The 15,963-nt window shown below is 44.1% G+C and overlaps 2 protein-coding genes across 5 annotated transcripts; both read right to left on the reverse strand.

Moving 5' to 3' along the window:
* Positions 1-664: 664 nt before the first annotated feature.
* LOC129825641 (THO complex subunit 4-like) lies at positions 665-4,149 on the reverse strand. Of its 2 annotated transcripts, none has more exons than XM_055885841.1 (6): positions 3,747-4,149; positions 2,151-2,306; positions 1,884-2,031; positions 1,415-1,481; positions 1,150-1,324; positions 665-973 (listed from the first exon to the last, which is right to left on the reverse strand). In XM_055885841.1, the coding sequence occupies exons 1-6, from the start codon at positions 3,990-3,992 to the stop codon at positions 959-961; spliced, it is 807 nt and encodes a 268-aa protein (XP_055741816.1). In that variant the 5' UTR covers positions 3,993-4,149; the 3' UTR covers positions 665-958. The 2 variants fall into 2 exon arrangements, with proteins under 2 accessions (XP_055741816.1, XP_055741818.1); XM_055885843.1 differs by having other exon boundaries at positions 2,719-3,840.
* A 3,960-nt stretch (positions 4,150-8,109) lies between these two features.
* LOC129825655 (mapk-regulated corepressor-interacting protein 1-like) lies at positions 8,110-11,586 on the reverse strand. 3 transcript variants are annotated; one of them, XM_055885854.1, is made up of 5 exons: positions 11,483-11,586; positions 9,634-9,725; positions 9,329-9,447; positions 9,016-9,120; positions 8,110-8,918 (listed from the first exon to the last, which is right to left on the reverse strand). In XM_055885854.1, exons 2-5 carry the CDS (start codon positions 9,636-9,638, stop codon positions 8,854-8,856), a joined length of 294 nt encoding a protein of 97 aa, XP_055741829.1. In that variant the 5' UTR covers positions 9,639-9,725; positions 11,483-11,586; the 3' UTR covers positions 8,110-8,853. The 3 variants fall into 3 exon arrangements, with proteins under 3 accessions (XP_055741829.1, XP_055741825.1, XP_055741835.1); XM_055885850.1 differs by lacking the exon at positions 11,483-11,586 and adding an exon at positions 10,335-10,854; XM_055885860.1 differs by lacking the exons at positions 9,634-9,725; positions 11,483-11,586 and adding an exon at positions 10,766-10,890.
* Between the last annotated feature and the right edge of the window lie 4,377 nt (positions 11,587-15,963).

Consider the following 15,963-nt stretch of genomic DNA (forward strand, 5'->3'; position numbering starts at 1 on the left):
GGGCGACATGCAGCAGCTTGCAAATCAAATGGGTCGCAGTTGCGTCAGTTGGCCGAATTCTAGTAAAACGACAGGATATTTTACGTCGCCAAATGACAAATCTTTAGACAGTTTCCCATGTTTTAGTGCACCGTTGGATGCAGTGCACTTCAGCTAAGACGTGCATGACAACCTCAGTACGTTGTGTCCGGCTGTGTTACACAATGTTTGGAACCAGGAAGACATTTGGCTTAGAGCCCTCAAAGCCATAAAAACGCAAAATAGCTAAGATGACGACACTGACCATCTTCATTGGCACTTATTTTTTTGCTCCACGCACACACTGACCCAACACACACTTCTGCTGTTTTTCATATACCCTGACACCTAATCACCTTAACTCTACATATCTACCCCTACCACTAATATCCCCTTCCCTGCACATTGTAAATATGGTATTGGCACTAACCTTGAGGAACGCTTACCTTTGTGTCATGTGTTTGTTGTACTTTATAGTACTGATATTGATCACGGCATTGTTGGGAATGAGCAATCAAATCACATTCTAATTGTCACATGCTTTGTAAACAGGTGTAGACTGAAACCCTTACTTGCAGGCCCTCCCAACAATGCAAGGGATTTCTCTGTACTTGTGCACTTGACAATAAAAACAAAGCAGTCAGAGTATGGTTCATATGTACTGCAGGGTTTATTACAATGATCTACGGGGAAAGGAATCAGAGCAACAGGGAAAGCCCCACCCACCCCCTTAAACCTACAGTCAAAACCAATATTTTTTTCCAAAAAACATAAACTGGTAAAAAACACATCGGAGCATTTAAAAGGATTGATACACAAATTGAAATCACATCAGAAGACATCCAAGTGTAAAATGTCCTGCATCTTCAACGTTGTAAGAACAGACTGTCCCCATGTTCAGCCTGGAGAGTAATGCAGCCTGGAGGATTCACCTAGGCTCTTAGCTTGTTTCCATCTGGGGTGGGTGGAAGAAAGGCATCAGATAAGACGCATGCTACCATAGTAGGCCTGTCCTATCATTAATTTCCAACGCTATATACATGTAGGCAGACAAATGTTTTTTATTTTATTTATTTTTTAACTCCCTATGACACTTCATAACCCCTTTCTCATTTTCAAACCGAGACTCACCCTGGCATTGTAGGCATCTAGCTGGGCATCCAGCTCTTCAGCAGAAAGTGGCTTAGTGCTTCCCCCGCGGCCACCTCGGCCCCTGCCTCCTCCACGACCTGCTCCACGTCCTCTCTGCATCCCTCTAAACCCACCACCACGACCCCTGTTCATGCCACCACCACCTCGGTTCATACTGTAGAACATCTGAACATTAGCACTTTCCATTCATGATACTCTTATTGGCTCAGGTTGTTTTGGAAAACAGTTCAATCTTAACACTTACCCCTGCATGGGTGGCCGTCTTTGTGTGTCGATCTGTGATGTGACAAGTTGTATGTTCATGGGACGCCCTGCAAGAGAAAGTATTCAGGTTATCACCAGCAAGAGTAGTGTGCTGAAGAAAGAAAAACATCCGTATGGCACTGTAGTTCTTTGCATCAGTGTTGACTCCAACGGTGTGGTTATTTGTTTAAATTGTTCTTTAAAAGCCATGAGTTGGCTTTGATGAGTTAAACGTCCATTTTCTGAAAGAACTAGCAAAACAGGCTAACTACCTGGCCTGTACATGGATGGCAACCACCTGAGCACCCATTTTGAAAGTTTCAACGTTCAGCAACTTGAAAGTTGGATGAATATACAGTGTCAGCATGGTGAAAGACACCTCAGCAGCACAAAACAATTAAATGTTTCAGCAAGGTACAAATGACATGATAATATTTGTCGCAACTGTCAAAGCCACTTGAGAAACCTACCATCAAGTGGTACACCGTTGTACTGTTTCATAGCTTTTAGAGCATCTGCCTTCCTCTCAAAGTGGACGTCTGCAGTGCCTAAGCTCCTGCCCGACCGGTCATAGTGAACAGCTGCCTTCTTCAGTGTACCAAACTCTGCAAAGAGCTCCTGCAGTGAGAGAAACCAAGTATTGTAAGTGATTTCAAGTGCCATTTTGGAAATGCTAAGCCAAGGTAAATACGCAATTTCTAAAGAGTCAACCAAGTCAAAAAGAAAATAAGATGTACCTGAATATCTGCGTCTGAAACGCCAAAGTCGAGATTGGAGACAAGAAGCTTCCCTCCGGTTTCCACACCAGCTCCACCCCCGCCGCCCCCAACACTGGCATTGAAGCCATGATTGCCGTACATGTCGTGTTGCCATTTATCAGGAAGCTGCTTGGGCTGCAACAGATGAAAGAGAACGAACCTGCTGACTTCAGGCTCCCCTGTCTCTGCCAATCACAGAGTCCAGTCCACACAGCTGGGTAGGTGCTGGGGAGACCAGGGACTACACAGCCAACAGGGCCAGGTGGTTGGCACACTGCTACCCCATGGAGATTACCAGCATTCCCCGCCCAGTGCCCAACCCATTACTACAAGCAAGTAAACCAGTGCAAAAACAGGACACATGGCAACATAAATTCTAGACACTAGACCAAGTTAACAGGCCATAAAGCATTTAGCTAAAACTGATGGGCCATAATAGTACAAAATGAAACATTTCCCATAATAGAATGAAGAAATGTATGCATTGACGTCTGTTGAGGCTATTTTGATCAACATTTAGCAGTAAACAAGTCATTAATAACTGTACACATTTACTCGCTACCATCTGCACTCCGCTCCCACCCCCTTGTTGGCTAACTAGGCTAACAATGTCGCCCACTGTTCTCTTGCCATCTGCTCCTCCACCAAAGGCTCTCCAGGCGGCCATCCCCAGCGAGAGTAGTATGCTGAAGAAAGTCATCCATCCGTGTGGCGCTGCATCAGTGTCGACTCCAGCTGTGTGGTTATTTGCTTAAATTGTTCTTTAAAAGCCACGAGTTAGCTTTGATGAGTTAAGTGTCCATTTTCTGAAAGAGACAAATATCAAAATAAAGTAGGCCAACTACCTGGCCTGAAATGGATGGCAACCATCTGAGCGTCCATTTTGAAACCACGCCATTTTGATTGAGTTGTAACATTACTAGAAATGTAGAGAAAAATATGTATGTAATAAGAGGGGAAAAGTCCACTGCTCCATCCATAAATGACACCATTCTGTGTTGACATGGTGCTGTTCAAAGGGGATTGTGTTAACCCGGCAGCCACTCCCAAACAAAAGGATAAGAGTGCAGGATGAAACTCCAAAAGTCGCCTCTGCTACAAAAATCATCCAAATGCAACGATATTCTTCGATGCAGTGCCGTTCGGTGGTCCAACAAGTGACTTTCTGGGACGAAAGCTACTGCGACGGACCATGAAATAAATATTTCATTGATTGAAGATGCTGAATTCAAAATGGCGCTGTCTGGGCCTTGTAGGTTAGCAGCTATTCCAGAGTTAGCAACTAGCTAACCTGCTCCAAAAGCTTATTCTCAAAAAGTGGTAACAGACATGGGTTTGGGTGGACAAGGACACGTTACGTGCATTATTTCCATATCAACCGCAATTTAAAGGGTTTCCCTTCGTTAATACGAAAGAAATTCGATTAGCTAGCTAAGTGCCTCTCGACTAGCAAGCTAGCCATTGATTGCATTGGGAGCAGCTAGCAAGCCTGAAGATTAGAGGACGTCGCGCAGGCATTTTCAGGTTACGAGGCGTTTTCCTTTTTCTCAGCCCATTCCTTTAAATTTGTCATACCCTGCTGTATGGCGTAGGTCTTGCTCTGCCACGGCTCAGGTTCGGTCGGTTCCTCATGGGGCCCGATCCTCCACCTCGGCCCCCAAAGCCTCCACCAACTGCTCCACGGCCAACACCACCACCTCGGCCCCCGCCAGAGCCTCCCCGGCCACGGCCTCTTCCACCACCACGGCCTCCTGCGCCCCCTCTCTGCTGCCTGTTCTGCTTGATGATGTCGTCTAGAGACATATCCATCTTATCGGCCATTATGAAGTTTCAATTATGCTAAGAAGAACTGTTAGCGAACTAAAAACTAGCCTGACTGATCCCTGCCTTAAGTAAAAACCTTGGTTATATCCCTGCGGTACTATTCAGCTGCGTGAGAAAAAAAAGCGCTAAAATGGAGCGCAAGCTGTCTTTATAGCCACGAGCCCTCGTTACGTGAGGACGGATGACGCTGTCTGTGTCCGCTTGTTGTGCGCCGCCCCTTCCACAGTTTTACTCAGGTTATGCTGTCAAATCAAGAAGGGACCATTTGAAATTGATCCCTTGAGTCATATCACTACAAAGACCTGTGCTGCTATTATCAGTGCAGCAGCGCAATGGTCTAGAATTTACTGTAGTGCTGGTTATACAAAAATAGATAGATCTGACATATTCCTTGATAGTTGGTGCAATTCGGCTTGGCCCCTCAGCCATCCGAGACACGGCCTGGTCACCTCTCTACCATCTAGAAAGCCGAGACAGTACAGATGCATCAAAGCCGGGACCGAGAGACTTTAAAACAGCTCCAATCCATCAGACTGTTTAATAGTCAACCCCTAGCCGGCTTCCCCCCAGTACACTGCCCTGAACTTAGGGCACTTTTACTAGCCAGCTACCTTAGAGACTGCTGCCCTATGTACATTGTCATTGAACACTGGCCACTTTAATAACGTTTACCCACTTCATATGTATATACTGTATTCTAGTCCAGAATCATCCTATAACTACCGCTGTACACACTGTTCCTGTTCATACAGTATACTAGCCATACTGTCTATACACACCATTATATTACACAATAAGGCACGGGGGTGTGCCACAAACCTCTGAGGTACCTTATTGCTATTATAAACTGGTTACCAACTTAATTGGAGTAGTAAAAGTAAATGTTTTGTCATACCTATGGTATATAAGGTCTGATATACCATGGCTGTCAGCCAATCGGCATTCAGGGCTCGAACCACCCAGTTTATAATTGCCATTATAAACTGATTACCAACATAATTAGAGCAGTAAAAATACATGTTTTGTCATACCCGTGGTATATAAGGTCTGATATACCACGGCTGTCAGCCAATCAGTATTCAGGGCTCGAACATCCCAGTTTATAAATATATGTATATATAAATATATATATCCTAGACTCTGACATTGCTCGTTGTAATATTTCAAAATGTCATTATTTTTAGGATTGGTGTGAATTGTTAGGTATACTGCAATGTTGAAACTAGAAACATAAGCATTTAGCTGCACTTATTATTTTATTTATTTAACCTTTACTTTACCAGCATGCGATAACATCTGCAAAATGTGTACGCGACCAATAACATTTTATTTGATGTAAGATTCCTGAGACAAAGGTGTAAATAAATGTGTTGTGTTAATACCATGGCCTACACCAACTGTATCCACATGTGAACTTTGTCAACACAGATGCATCAACACCTATATTTGAGTGCAGATTCACATAGCCCACAATATTGTTAAATTACACTGCTCAACATTATAAAGGGAACACTAAAATAACACATCCTACATCTGAATGAATGAAATATTCTTATTAAATACTTTTTTCTTTACATAGTTGAATGTGCTGACAACAAAATCACACAAAAATGATCAATGGAAATCAAATTTATCAACCCATGGAGGTCTGGATTTGGAGTCATACTCAAAATTAAAGTGGAAAACCACACTACAGGCTGATCCAACTTTGATGTAATGTCCTTAAAACAAGTCAAAATGAGGCTCAGTAGTGTGTGTGGCCTCCACGTGCCTGTTTGACCTCCCTACAATGCCTGGGCATGCTCCTGATGAGGTGGTGGATGGTCTCCTGAGGGATCTCCTCCCAGACCTGGACTAAAGCATCCGCCAACTCCTGGACAGTCTGTGGTGCAACGTGGCGTTGGTGGATGGAGCGAGACATGATGTCCCAGATGTGCTCAATTGGATTCAGGTCTGGGAAACGGGCGGGCCAGTCCATAGCATCAATGCCTTCCTCTTACAGGAACTGCTGACACACTCCAGCCACATGAGGTCTAGCATTGTCTTGCATTAGGAGGAACCCAGGGCCAACCGCACCAGCATATGGTCTCACAAGGGGTCTGAGGATCTCATCTCGGTACCTAATGGCAGTCAGGCTACCTCTGGCGAGCACATGGAGGGCTGTGCGGCCCCCCAAAGAAATGCCACCCCACACCATGACTGACCCACCGCCAAACCGGTCATGCTGGAGGATGTTGCAGGCAGCAGAACGTTCTCCACGGCGTCTCCAGACTCTGTCACGTCTGTCACATGTGCTCATGTGCTCAGTGTGAACCTGCTTTCATCTGTGAAGAGCACAGGGCGCCAGTGGCGAATTTGCCAATCTTGGTGTTCTCTGGCAAATGCCAAACGTCCTGCACGTGTTGGGCTGTAAGCACAACCCCCACCTGTGGACGTCGGGCCCTCATACCACCCTCATGGAGTCTGTTTCTGACCGTTTGAGCAGACACATGCACATTTGTGGCCTGCTGGAGGTCATTTTGCAGGGCTCTGGCAGTGCTCCTCCTGCTCCTCCTTGCACAAAGGCGGAGGTAGCGGTCCTGCTGCTGGGTTGTTGCCCTCCTACGGCCTCCTCCACGTCTCCTGATGTACTGGCCTGTCTCCTGGTAGCGCCTCCATGCTCTGGACACTACGCTGACAGACACAGCAAACCTTCTTGCCACAGTTCGCATTGATGTGCCATCCTGGATAGACTCCGTCTCATGCTACCACTAGAGTGAAAGCACCACCAGCATTCAAAAGTGACCAAAACATCAGCCAGGAAGCATAGGAACTGAGAAGTGGTCTGTGGTCACCACCTGCAGAATCACTCCTTTATTGGGGGTGTCTTGCTAATTGCCTATAATTTCCACCTTTTGTATATTCCATTTGTACAACAGCATGTGAAATTTATTGTCAATCAGTGTTGCTTCCTAAGTGGACAGTTTGATTTCACAGAAGTGTGATTGACTTGGAGTTACATTGTGTTGTTTAAGTGTTCCCTTTATTTTTTTGAGCAGTGTATATCATGCCGCCATGATTGTATCTTCTTGTACTTGTTTGCACTACTAATAGGTTTACCATTATGGAGTAATTCTTTCTTTGCTAACTTTTGTGAATATTGGCTGAGCCCTGTTGTTAGAACTACTTTCAGACCATTACCGAGCACTTCATGATTCCCTCTGTGATATGAAGGAACTAGTTCAGAGAAAGAAATATGGCTGACTATACATACAATGAAAATAAACGCAACATGTAAAGTGTTGGTCCCATGTTTTCCATATGCACAAAAAGCTTATTTCTCTCAAATTTTGTGCACACAATTGTTTACATCCCTGTTAGTGAGCATTTTTCCTTTGCCAAGATAATCCATCCACCTGACAGGTGTGGCATATCAAGATGCACATTAAACAGCATGGTCATTACACAGGTGCCCCTTGTGCTAGGGACAATAAAAGGTCAATAATTTGTAACACAACGCCTCACGTTTTGAGGGAGCGTGCAATAGTCATGCTGACTGCAGGAATATCCACCAGAGCTGTTGCCAGATAATTTTATGTTAATTTCTCTACCACAAGGTGCCTCGAACATTGTTTTAGAGAATGCGGCAGTACGTCCAACCGGCCTCACAACCGCAGACCACGTGTAACCACGCCAGCCCAGGACCTCAACATCCGGCTTCTTCACCCACAGGATCGTATGAGGGGGGTATGGAGGGGTTGCTGAGGAGTATATGTCTGTAATAATAGCCCTTTTGTGGGTAAAAACTCAGTGGGTGGGCCTATGCCCTCCAAGGCCCACCCATGGTTGCATTCCTGCCCAGTCATGTGAAATCCATAGATTAGGGCCTAACTTATTTAAATGGACTGATTTCCTTATATGAACTGCATTCAGTAAAATCTTTGAAATTGTTGCATGTTGCAATTATATTTTTGTTCAGTAGCCTATTACACTGTTTTCAGTAACAATGCACAAACAAAACAAAGAGCATGAGACAACAATTTACCATACATACATCATTGGTGAGTATATAGGTAACACATCCAAAAAGAACATTTAGGTCAGAACATCTATGACCAATGCATTGAGAGTGAAATATTGTAAAAGTATTTTATTCAATATTTTTTTCCAAGGCTGGGAAGTCAATGTGGAGATGTCTACTTGAAGTCCATTTTAGGGGCATGAAATTAGATTAAAAATGCTGGCATTTATCCTAAACAATTTTTGGTTTCCAAAACTCGCCCATACAATCGGATTCTATTCCAATATATCTACAATTCAACTATCTTCCAAAAAAAGAATGCCAGCCCTTCAGCATTATCCTTTGTAGATTGAAAAGAAAACAGTTTATATTTAAGACTGCAGTCCTTTAAAGTGTCCCATGAAGAATTTGTACACAGTCTGTACTTCGGCATTAGGATGTCAGCATATTTCATTGAAACTCTGCATCCGTCCCATTCACATAAAAAGAGTGAAAATGAAAAATTCATGGCTGTAAAACCAAGAACCAGAAGAGAGAATCCCTGGAAATCAAATGCCAGCTTTCTTGCATTCCACGTCAACCAGATGAGAGGTAGGGTAAGAAAATATCCAGCCTGGACAGAGAAAGAGGGGGGGGGGGGGGGGACTGGGGGGGATAAGGAACTCCAAAAATATTGTGGTTGTTAGGACATCAGCCCACTGGTGTTGAATGGGCAGGCTGTTAGTCCAGGTGGGCAGAAAGAGGACCGGCATTCTGGGCAGGAATGGCCAAAAGGTTGACTTGCTGGCTGACAGAGGAGGAGAAAGTTCTCAAGGATAATTGGTGCAGAAAAAAAGCTTTTGACTATAAAGAGAAAGACTAGGACTTCTTGGAGTCCTGTGTGTTGCGTTTCTTGAGGTCACTCAGGTCAACTGGTGTGAAAGCTGCAAGAAAGGATAAAAATAACGTTACTGTCTTTGACAAATCTAGTAAATAGCCTGTTTAAATGACAAACATACTCAGATCCATCAAGTCACTTACAATTTAAGTTGGGATTTGGGTTCTTTTCCACATACTCCTGTGGTCCACGGTCTTTGCGTTCACTGCTCTGTGGTGACCGGATGTCTCTGAGCACACACTGCCAGGCTGTAAAGAAGCATACACATGCCAGCTTTCAACCATCTCCTTACATACCACATTCCATCCAAATGGCTCATCTGAGCCCAGTGGTACAGGGGCTCTGTAAGGAGCTTTTTACAGTGGATGATGTTGATTGCCAACATATAAGCCTACTCAGGTGAGAGACAGTAAGGGCTAGTCTTAGTAAGATATCGGTCTTCTGAGGCAGACTCACTGTCATGGATGAAGCGCACATTCTCCTCATGCGCTGGAGTGAAGAGCTCCCCACTGTTTGTAGGAGACCGAGGACTGGAAGTCCGCTTGTAGTTGTTCACCATCCTGGGAGCAGATGAGCTATAAAGCAGCAAAGATACAAATAAAAAACAAACAGTAAAAAAGAATGAAAACAGAACAGACAGGCTGGAAAACAGAACATACGTTTTTCTGGCAATTATGCAGTATACTTGATTCTACAAGATACAGCTTGATATACAGTTAGCACACAACACAACCATAACAGGTAAACAAATCTATTCCAACCTCATTCTGTGTGCAGTCTGTCTCTTGCTCCTTTCTAATGAATAGTCCGGGGGTTGAGAGAATATGAATCTTCTTTATCCTCTGTTGGATAGCTAGTGGTGGAAACAAGGCGTGACATGATTAATTCTAAATAAAGACACCAATCACAAACAATAGAGGAATGTTGACATTTGAGAGCTAGCTAGCTAAAAGACTGCAAAATACAGTTACTTAACTATACAGCCAGAAAGCTACATTGGATGCAACAATATAAGCATTAGCTTGCTTATTGATGTTAGTTATGCTTCAATGTTTACATGTTTGTATCTGACACTTAACGTTACACAAGCGAGCTAGCTAACGTTAGCTAAGACAGCTAACAAGAAATTATACTAGACAACTCATATTGACCAGCGACTCGTAAAATATAAAGCACCTAGCTTGCTAACTAACGTTACCCAATATCGTATATTTATATTGACATTTTTGTTGGTTAGAAATTAGCTAACGTTATGGTACCGAATAAGCTATCTAGCGAATGTTTGCTACACGATATCAACATCTAATATTATTAGCTAAGCCATTTAACTTTATCTAGCTGAATATATCCAGACAATAGTACAAATTAAATGTTTCCAACAGCAGTGGCATATTAATTAATAACGCTATAGCCATCTTGAAATAATCCGAAAATTACCAAGATGTAAACTATGTTTACAAACCTGTCTTTAGATCCGGCTTCCTTTCGCTTTCTTTAGTCAGCCAACAAGATGTAACTAGCGTTAGCGAGCTAGAACTCCCGTCGCCTAAAACGGTTGCCAATGCCAACCAATCATTTCTGGGCAGGTAATATAAAACGGAAGTCAACAAAACTTAATAGGTTTGTTGGTTGAAAATAATGTTAAAATCCCAAAAGAATGGTTCTATGAATGCCCTCTACCCAACATTTACCCTCTCTGCTCGGGTCTTTTTGGTACTTGTTTAAATAAAACAGACCATGGACCAGCTTGCGAAGAAGTTAGAAAAAGCATTGGCTAAAAATACCTTTACCTGAGTTTATAGGCCCTAACAAAATGCACCCTGCGAATAAAAAATCATCATCATAATGCACCCTAGTTATTAAAAATATCACAAGCCCTAGTCAGACCATTACTGTTCCAGCTGGCTTATAGGCGTTATTAGGTAGGTAATGTTAAGTGTAGCACAGATCATTTTCGACCAACTTGACGATGCTTCCTCAGTTCCCGACTTGGAAGAACGCATTTCTTCTAAATGTCCATGTCTAGTTGCTGGGGGGGGGGTCGTTTGAATTTAGAAATTGCTCAATATTAAATTAAATACAAACTGTGTGTACACCACCATCTTGTCTGTTTAAAATATATTCTAATTGATTGAGAAAGGTGTTGCTTTCTTCTTCTTCGTGTAGTTTTCCGGCAAACTAGAAAACACTTTGTTGCGTATTGCTGCCTTTCACAGTTTGGAAAGTGCATTGCACATTTGTTGACAATAAAAGGAAACCGCCATGTAACCCTATATTACCCCTGTAGTGCCCTACTACTCAAATATTATGTGTCACATGCTTCGTTGACTAACAGTGAAATGCTTACTTATGTGTCCTTTTCCAACAATGAAGAGTTAAAAAAAAAAATAGCATGGCTATATAGAGTCCCACACCATTTCCCTGTTTGACCGCTAGGTTTTATGGGTATTATGACACATCCACTGTGGGGCTTCTAATCAGTGTTGCTATATGTAGCGAGTATTCAGACCCCTCTAGCGACACATTTTCATAAAAGCGACTAGCGACAAATCTAGAAACTTTTTCTGGTGTTATTGAAGACTCTGACGTGAAAGCACGTATCGTTCTTACTCTGCTCAACGAGCAGCGGGTGCTGCCGTGGGTCCCACCCCGTCCCAAAGCACTCACAGGCGGCCCAATGCACTCACAGGCGGCCCAGTCCTCGCGCAGCAGTCCCTCCCAGCTGCAGTCAGAGCAGGAGCTGTTCACCCCTCTGCGTCCAGACTGCAAATGAATCGCGCATGCGGGAAGCCGTCGCTGGCTGATCCCGCCCTGGCTTACATTCAGGGCAGGATGTAAATGTAACAAAATAAAAAAGGAAGTAAATCTGCCAGAGTGTCTCTTTTGGTTCACTTTTGCGAGTCCCAAGCCCAGATAAAGAAGGAGGGTTGGAATTGTGACATAAAAAAAACAAGAACCGACAGAATAAAGTTCATTTGTAGTTCTAAACATATTTAGAGTGTTTTTTACTCACTTTTTGTCTCTACCACGACTGTATTCCTCTCTCCTACAGCATCCATCACAATTACATGCACATGGCCAAATATGCAAATTAGGCGATAACATAATTTAGCGACTTTTAGCCAATAGCTACTTTCCTTACTAAGGAGTTGGCAACACTGAAATGAAGTACCAGTACCTAGTAGATGTGTAAGGGTATGGGGTAGCTACAGTTGAAGTCGGATGTTTACATACACCTTACATGCTGACCAGACCGGACACGTCGCGTGCGCGAGCGTCGCAAAATAAATTTAGAAATCCATGTTATTCAATTATTGCACCCACACTGCTTGCGCACGCCAACGAGCGTTTGCGTTGCCAAGGGCTAAAATATAAGTCATTCCTATTTCTGACACAGATCTTGCTGCAAGTTCTGCCTCTCCCATCTCCTCGTTGGTTTATAGAAGCAGGTACCCACGTGCCATCTCCTCATTGGTTATACCCACGTGGGTGATTGAAGACGAAATGTTCTGCCAGTTGTCGTGGTAATACAATGAAAGTTTAGATGCCAATCATCAGATAACTTAAAAGATTAAAAAGCCCGGAAGGAGGAGAGATGACTAGAAACGATTCGGTTGGCCGTTTTATGTGTGGATTAATTGTCGGAGTAGAGGAACTTGATGCATTTCAGGCAAAATAACAACTCAATGTTTATATCCCAGGACAAATTAGCTAGCAACCGCAAGCTAACTAGCTAAACTGCCATACATGTTTAATGCTTTTCGACCTGTCCCCAAATTAATGTCATTGGTTCAGCGTTTGTTTTGATATTTTAACCTGCGTGTAGTGATCGAGTTTGGTGTAGGGGGACAACATACATTTTGCACAATAGTGTACGATGGTGCACGCGCGCAGCCGGTTTGGGTTCCGTGTTAGCCAAATACATTTAAACTCACTTTTTCACAATTCCTGACATTTAATCCTAGTAAAAATTCCCTGTCTTGGGTCAGTTAAGATCACCACTTTATTTAAAGAATGTGAAATGTCAGAATAATAGTAGAGATAAGGATTTATTTCAGCTTTTATTTCTTTCATCACATTCCCAGTGGGTCAGAAGTTAGCATACATCCATTAGTACTTGGCTACCTGAAACAAATGTTTCAGGTAGCCTTCCACAAGCTTTCCACAATAAGTTGGGCGATTTTTGGCCCATTCCTCCTGACAGAGCTGGTATAACTGAGTCAGGTTTGTAGGCCTCTTTGCTCACGCAGCCTTTTCAGCTCTGCCCACAAATTTTCTATGGGATTGAGGTCAGGGCTTTGTGATGGCAACTCCAATACCTTGACTTTGTTGTCCTTAAGCCATTTTGCCACAACTTTGGAAGTATGCTTGGGGTCAATGTCCATTTGGAAGACCCATTTGCAAACAAGCTTTAACTTCCTGACTAATGTCTTGAGGTGTTGCTTCAATATATCCACATAATTTTCCTGCCTCATGATGCCATCGATTTTGTGAAGTGCACCAGGCCCTCCTGCAGCAAAGCACCCCCACAACATGATGCTGCCACCGCCGTGCTTCACGGTTGGGATGGTGTTCTTCCGCTTGCAAGCCTCCCCCTTTTTCCTCCAAACATAACGATGGTCTTTATGGCCAACCAGTTCTATTTTTGTTTCATCAGACCAAAAAAAAAGTGCAATCCTTGTCCCCATATGCAGTTGCAAACCATAGTCTGGCTTTTTTATAGCGGTTTTGGAGCAGTGGCTTCTTCCTTGCTTAGCAGCCTTTCAGGTTATGTCGATATAGGACTCATTTTACTGTGGATATAGATACTTTTGCACCTGTTTCCTCCAGCACGTGTGTGCATGTTGTGTGTGTGTGTGTGCGTATGTAGTGTCTGTGTGTTGGGGTGTCAGTGTGAGTGTGTGTGTAAAGTCTGTGCAAGAGAGTTAGTGCAAAAAAGGATCAATGCAGGTAGTCAAGGTATTTAGCAGTTGTTTAGAAGTCTTATGGCTTGGGGTAGAAGCTGTTCATGGTCCTGTCGGTTCCAGACTTGGTGCATTGGTACTGCTTGTCAGCTTGGGTGGCTGGAGAGTTTGAACATTTTTGGTGCCTTCATCTGACACTGCCTCATATGACAGGAAGCTCTCAGCCCCAGTGATGTACTAGGCTGTACGCACTACCTTCTGTGAAGCCTTGCGGTCGGATGCCAAGCAATTGTCATACCAAGCGTTGATGCAGCCAGTCAAGATGATCTCGATGGTGCAGCTGTCAAACTTTTTAAAGATCTGAGGGCCCATGCAAAATATTTTCAGCCTCCTGAAAGGGAAGAGGTGTTGTCTTTCCCTCTTCATGACTGTGTTGGTGTATTTGGACCATGATAGATCTTTAGTGTTCTGGACACCGAGGAACTTGAAGCTCTCAATCCGCTCCACTTCAGCCCCATCGATGTGAATGGGGGCGTGCTCGGCCCTCCGTTTCTTGTAGTCCACGATCATCTCCTTTTTTCTTACTGACGTTGAGGGAGAGGTTCTTGTCCTGCCAGGTCCCTGACCTCCTCCCTATAGGCTCCCTATCATCATCGTCGGTGATCAGGCCTACCACCGTCGTGTCATCTGCAGTCATGGATGAACAGGGAGTACAGGAAGGGACTAAGCATGCACCCCTGAGGGGCCCCCGTGTTGAAGGTCAGCGTGGCGGATGTGTTGTTGCCTACCCTCACCATCTGGGGACGGCTTGTCAGGAAGTCCAGGATTCAGTTTCAGAGGGAGGTGTTCAGTCCCAGGGACGTTAGCTTAGTGATGAGCTTCAAGGGCTCTATGGTGTTGAACGCTGAGTTGTAGTTAATAAACAGCATTCTCACATTGGTGTTCCTTTTGTCCAAGTGGGAAAGGGCAGTGTGGAGTGCAATATAATTGCATCATCTATGGATTTGTTGGGGCAGTATGCGAAATGCAGTGGGTGCATGGTTTCTGGGAGGATAGTGTTGTTGTGAGCTATGACCAGCCTTCCAAAGCATTTCATGGCTACAGTTGTGAGTGCTACGTGGCGATAGTAATTTAAACAGGTTATCTTGGCGCTCTTGGGCACAGGGACTACGGTGGTCTGCCTGAAACATGTAGGTATTACAGACTGGGTTAGGGAGAGGTTGAAAATGTCAGTGAAGACACTTGCCACCTGGTCAGCACATGCTCTGAGTACGCATCCTTGTAATCCGTTTGGCCCTGTGAATTTTAACCTGTTTAAAGGTCTTACTCACATCGGCTACAAAGAGCGTGATCCCACAGTCATCCGGAGCAGCTGGTGGTCTCATGCATGTTTCTGTGTTGCTTGCCTCAAAGCGAGCATAGAAGATATTTAGCTCGTCGGGTAGGCTCGTGTCAATGGACAGCTCGCAGCTGGGTTTCCCTTTGTAATCTGTGATAGTTTACAAGCCCTGCCACATCTGCCAAGCATTAGAGCTGCTGTAGTAGGATTCGATCTTAGTCCTTTATTGACGCTCTGCCTGTTTGATGGTTTGTCGGAGAGCGTACGGGTTAGTGTACCACTCCTTGAAAGCGCCAGCTCTGGCCTTTAGCTCAGTGCGGATGTTGTCTGTAATCCATGGCTTCTAGTTGGGATATGTACAGTACGTACGCAAGCCCTGCCACATACGACTAGCGTCAGAGCCGGTGTAGTAGAATTCGATCTTAGTCTTTTATTGATGCTTTGCCTGTTTGATGGTTCGTCGGAGGACATCCTGGTTATTGTCCCACTCCTTGAAAGTGGCAGCTCTAGCCTTTAGCTCAGTGCATATGTTGCCTGTAATTCATGGCTTCTGGTTGGGATATGTACGTACGGTTACTGTGGAGACGACGTCGTCGATGCACTGATTAATGAAGCCATTTACTGATGTGGTAAAACACCGCAATGCCATGAATCCAATAACATATTCCAGTCAGGTGATGTAAAAAATGTTGCCTCTAGTTGCACATGTGACATGCTGGTAGAAATGAAGTAAAACAGATTTTAGTTTTCCTGCATTAAAATCACGGCCAGTAGGAGCGCTGCCTCTGGATGAGCCATTTCTTGTTGGCTTATGGTCCTATATAGCTCGTTGAGTACGTTCTTAGTGC

Source organism: Salvelinus fontinalis, chromosome 2 (assembly GCF_029448725.1).
Source record: "Salvelinus fontinalis isolate EN_2023a chromosome 2, ASM2944872v1, whole genome shotgun sequence".
Lineage (NCBI taxonomy): Eukaryota > Metazoa > Chordata > Actinopteri > Salmoniformes > Salmonidae > Salvelinus > Salvelinus fontinalis.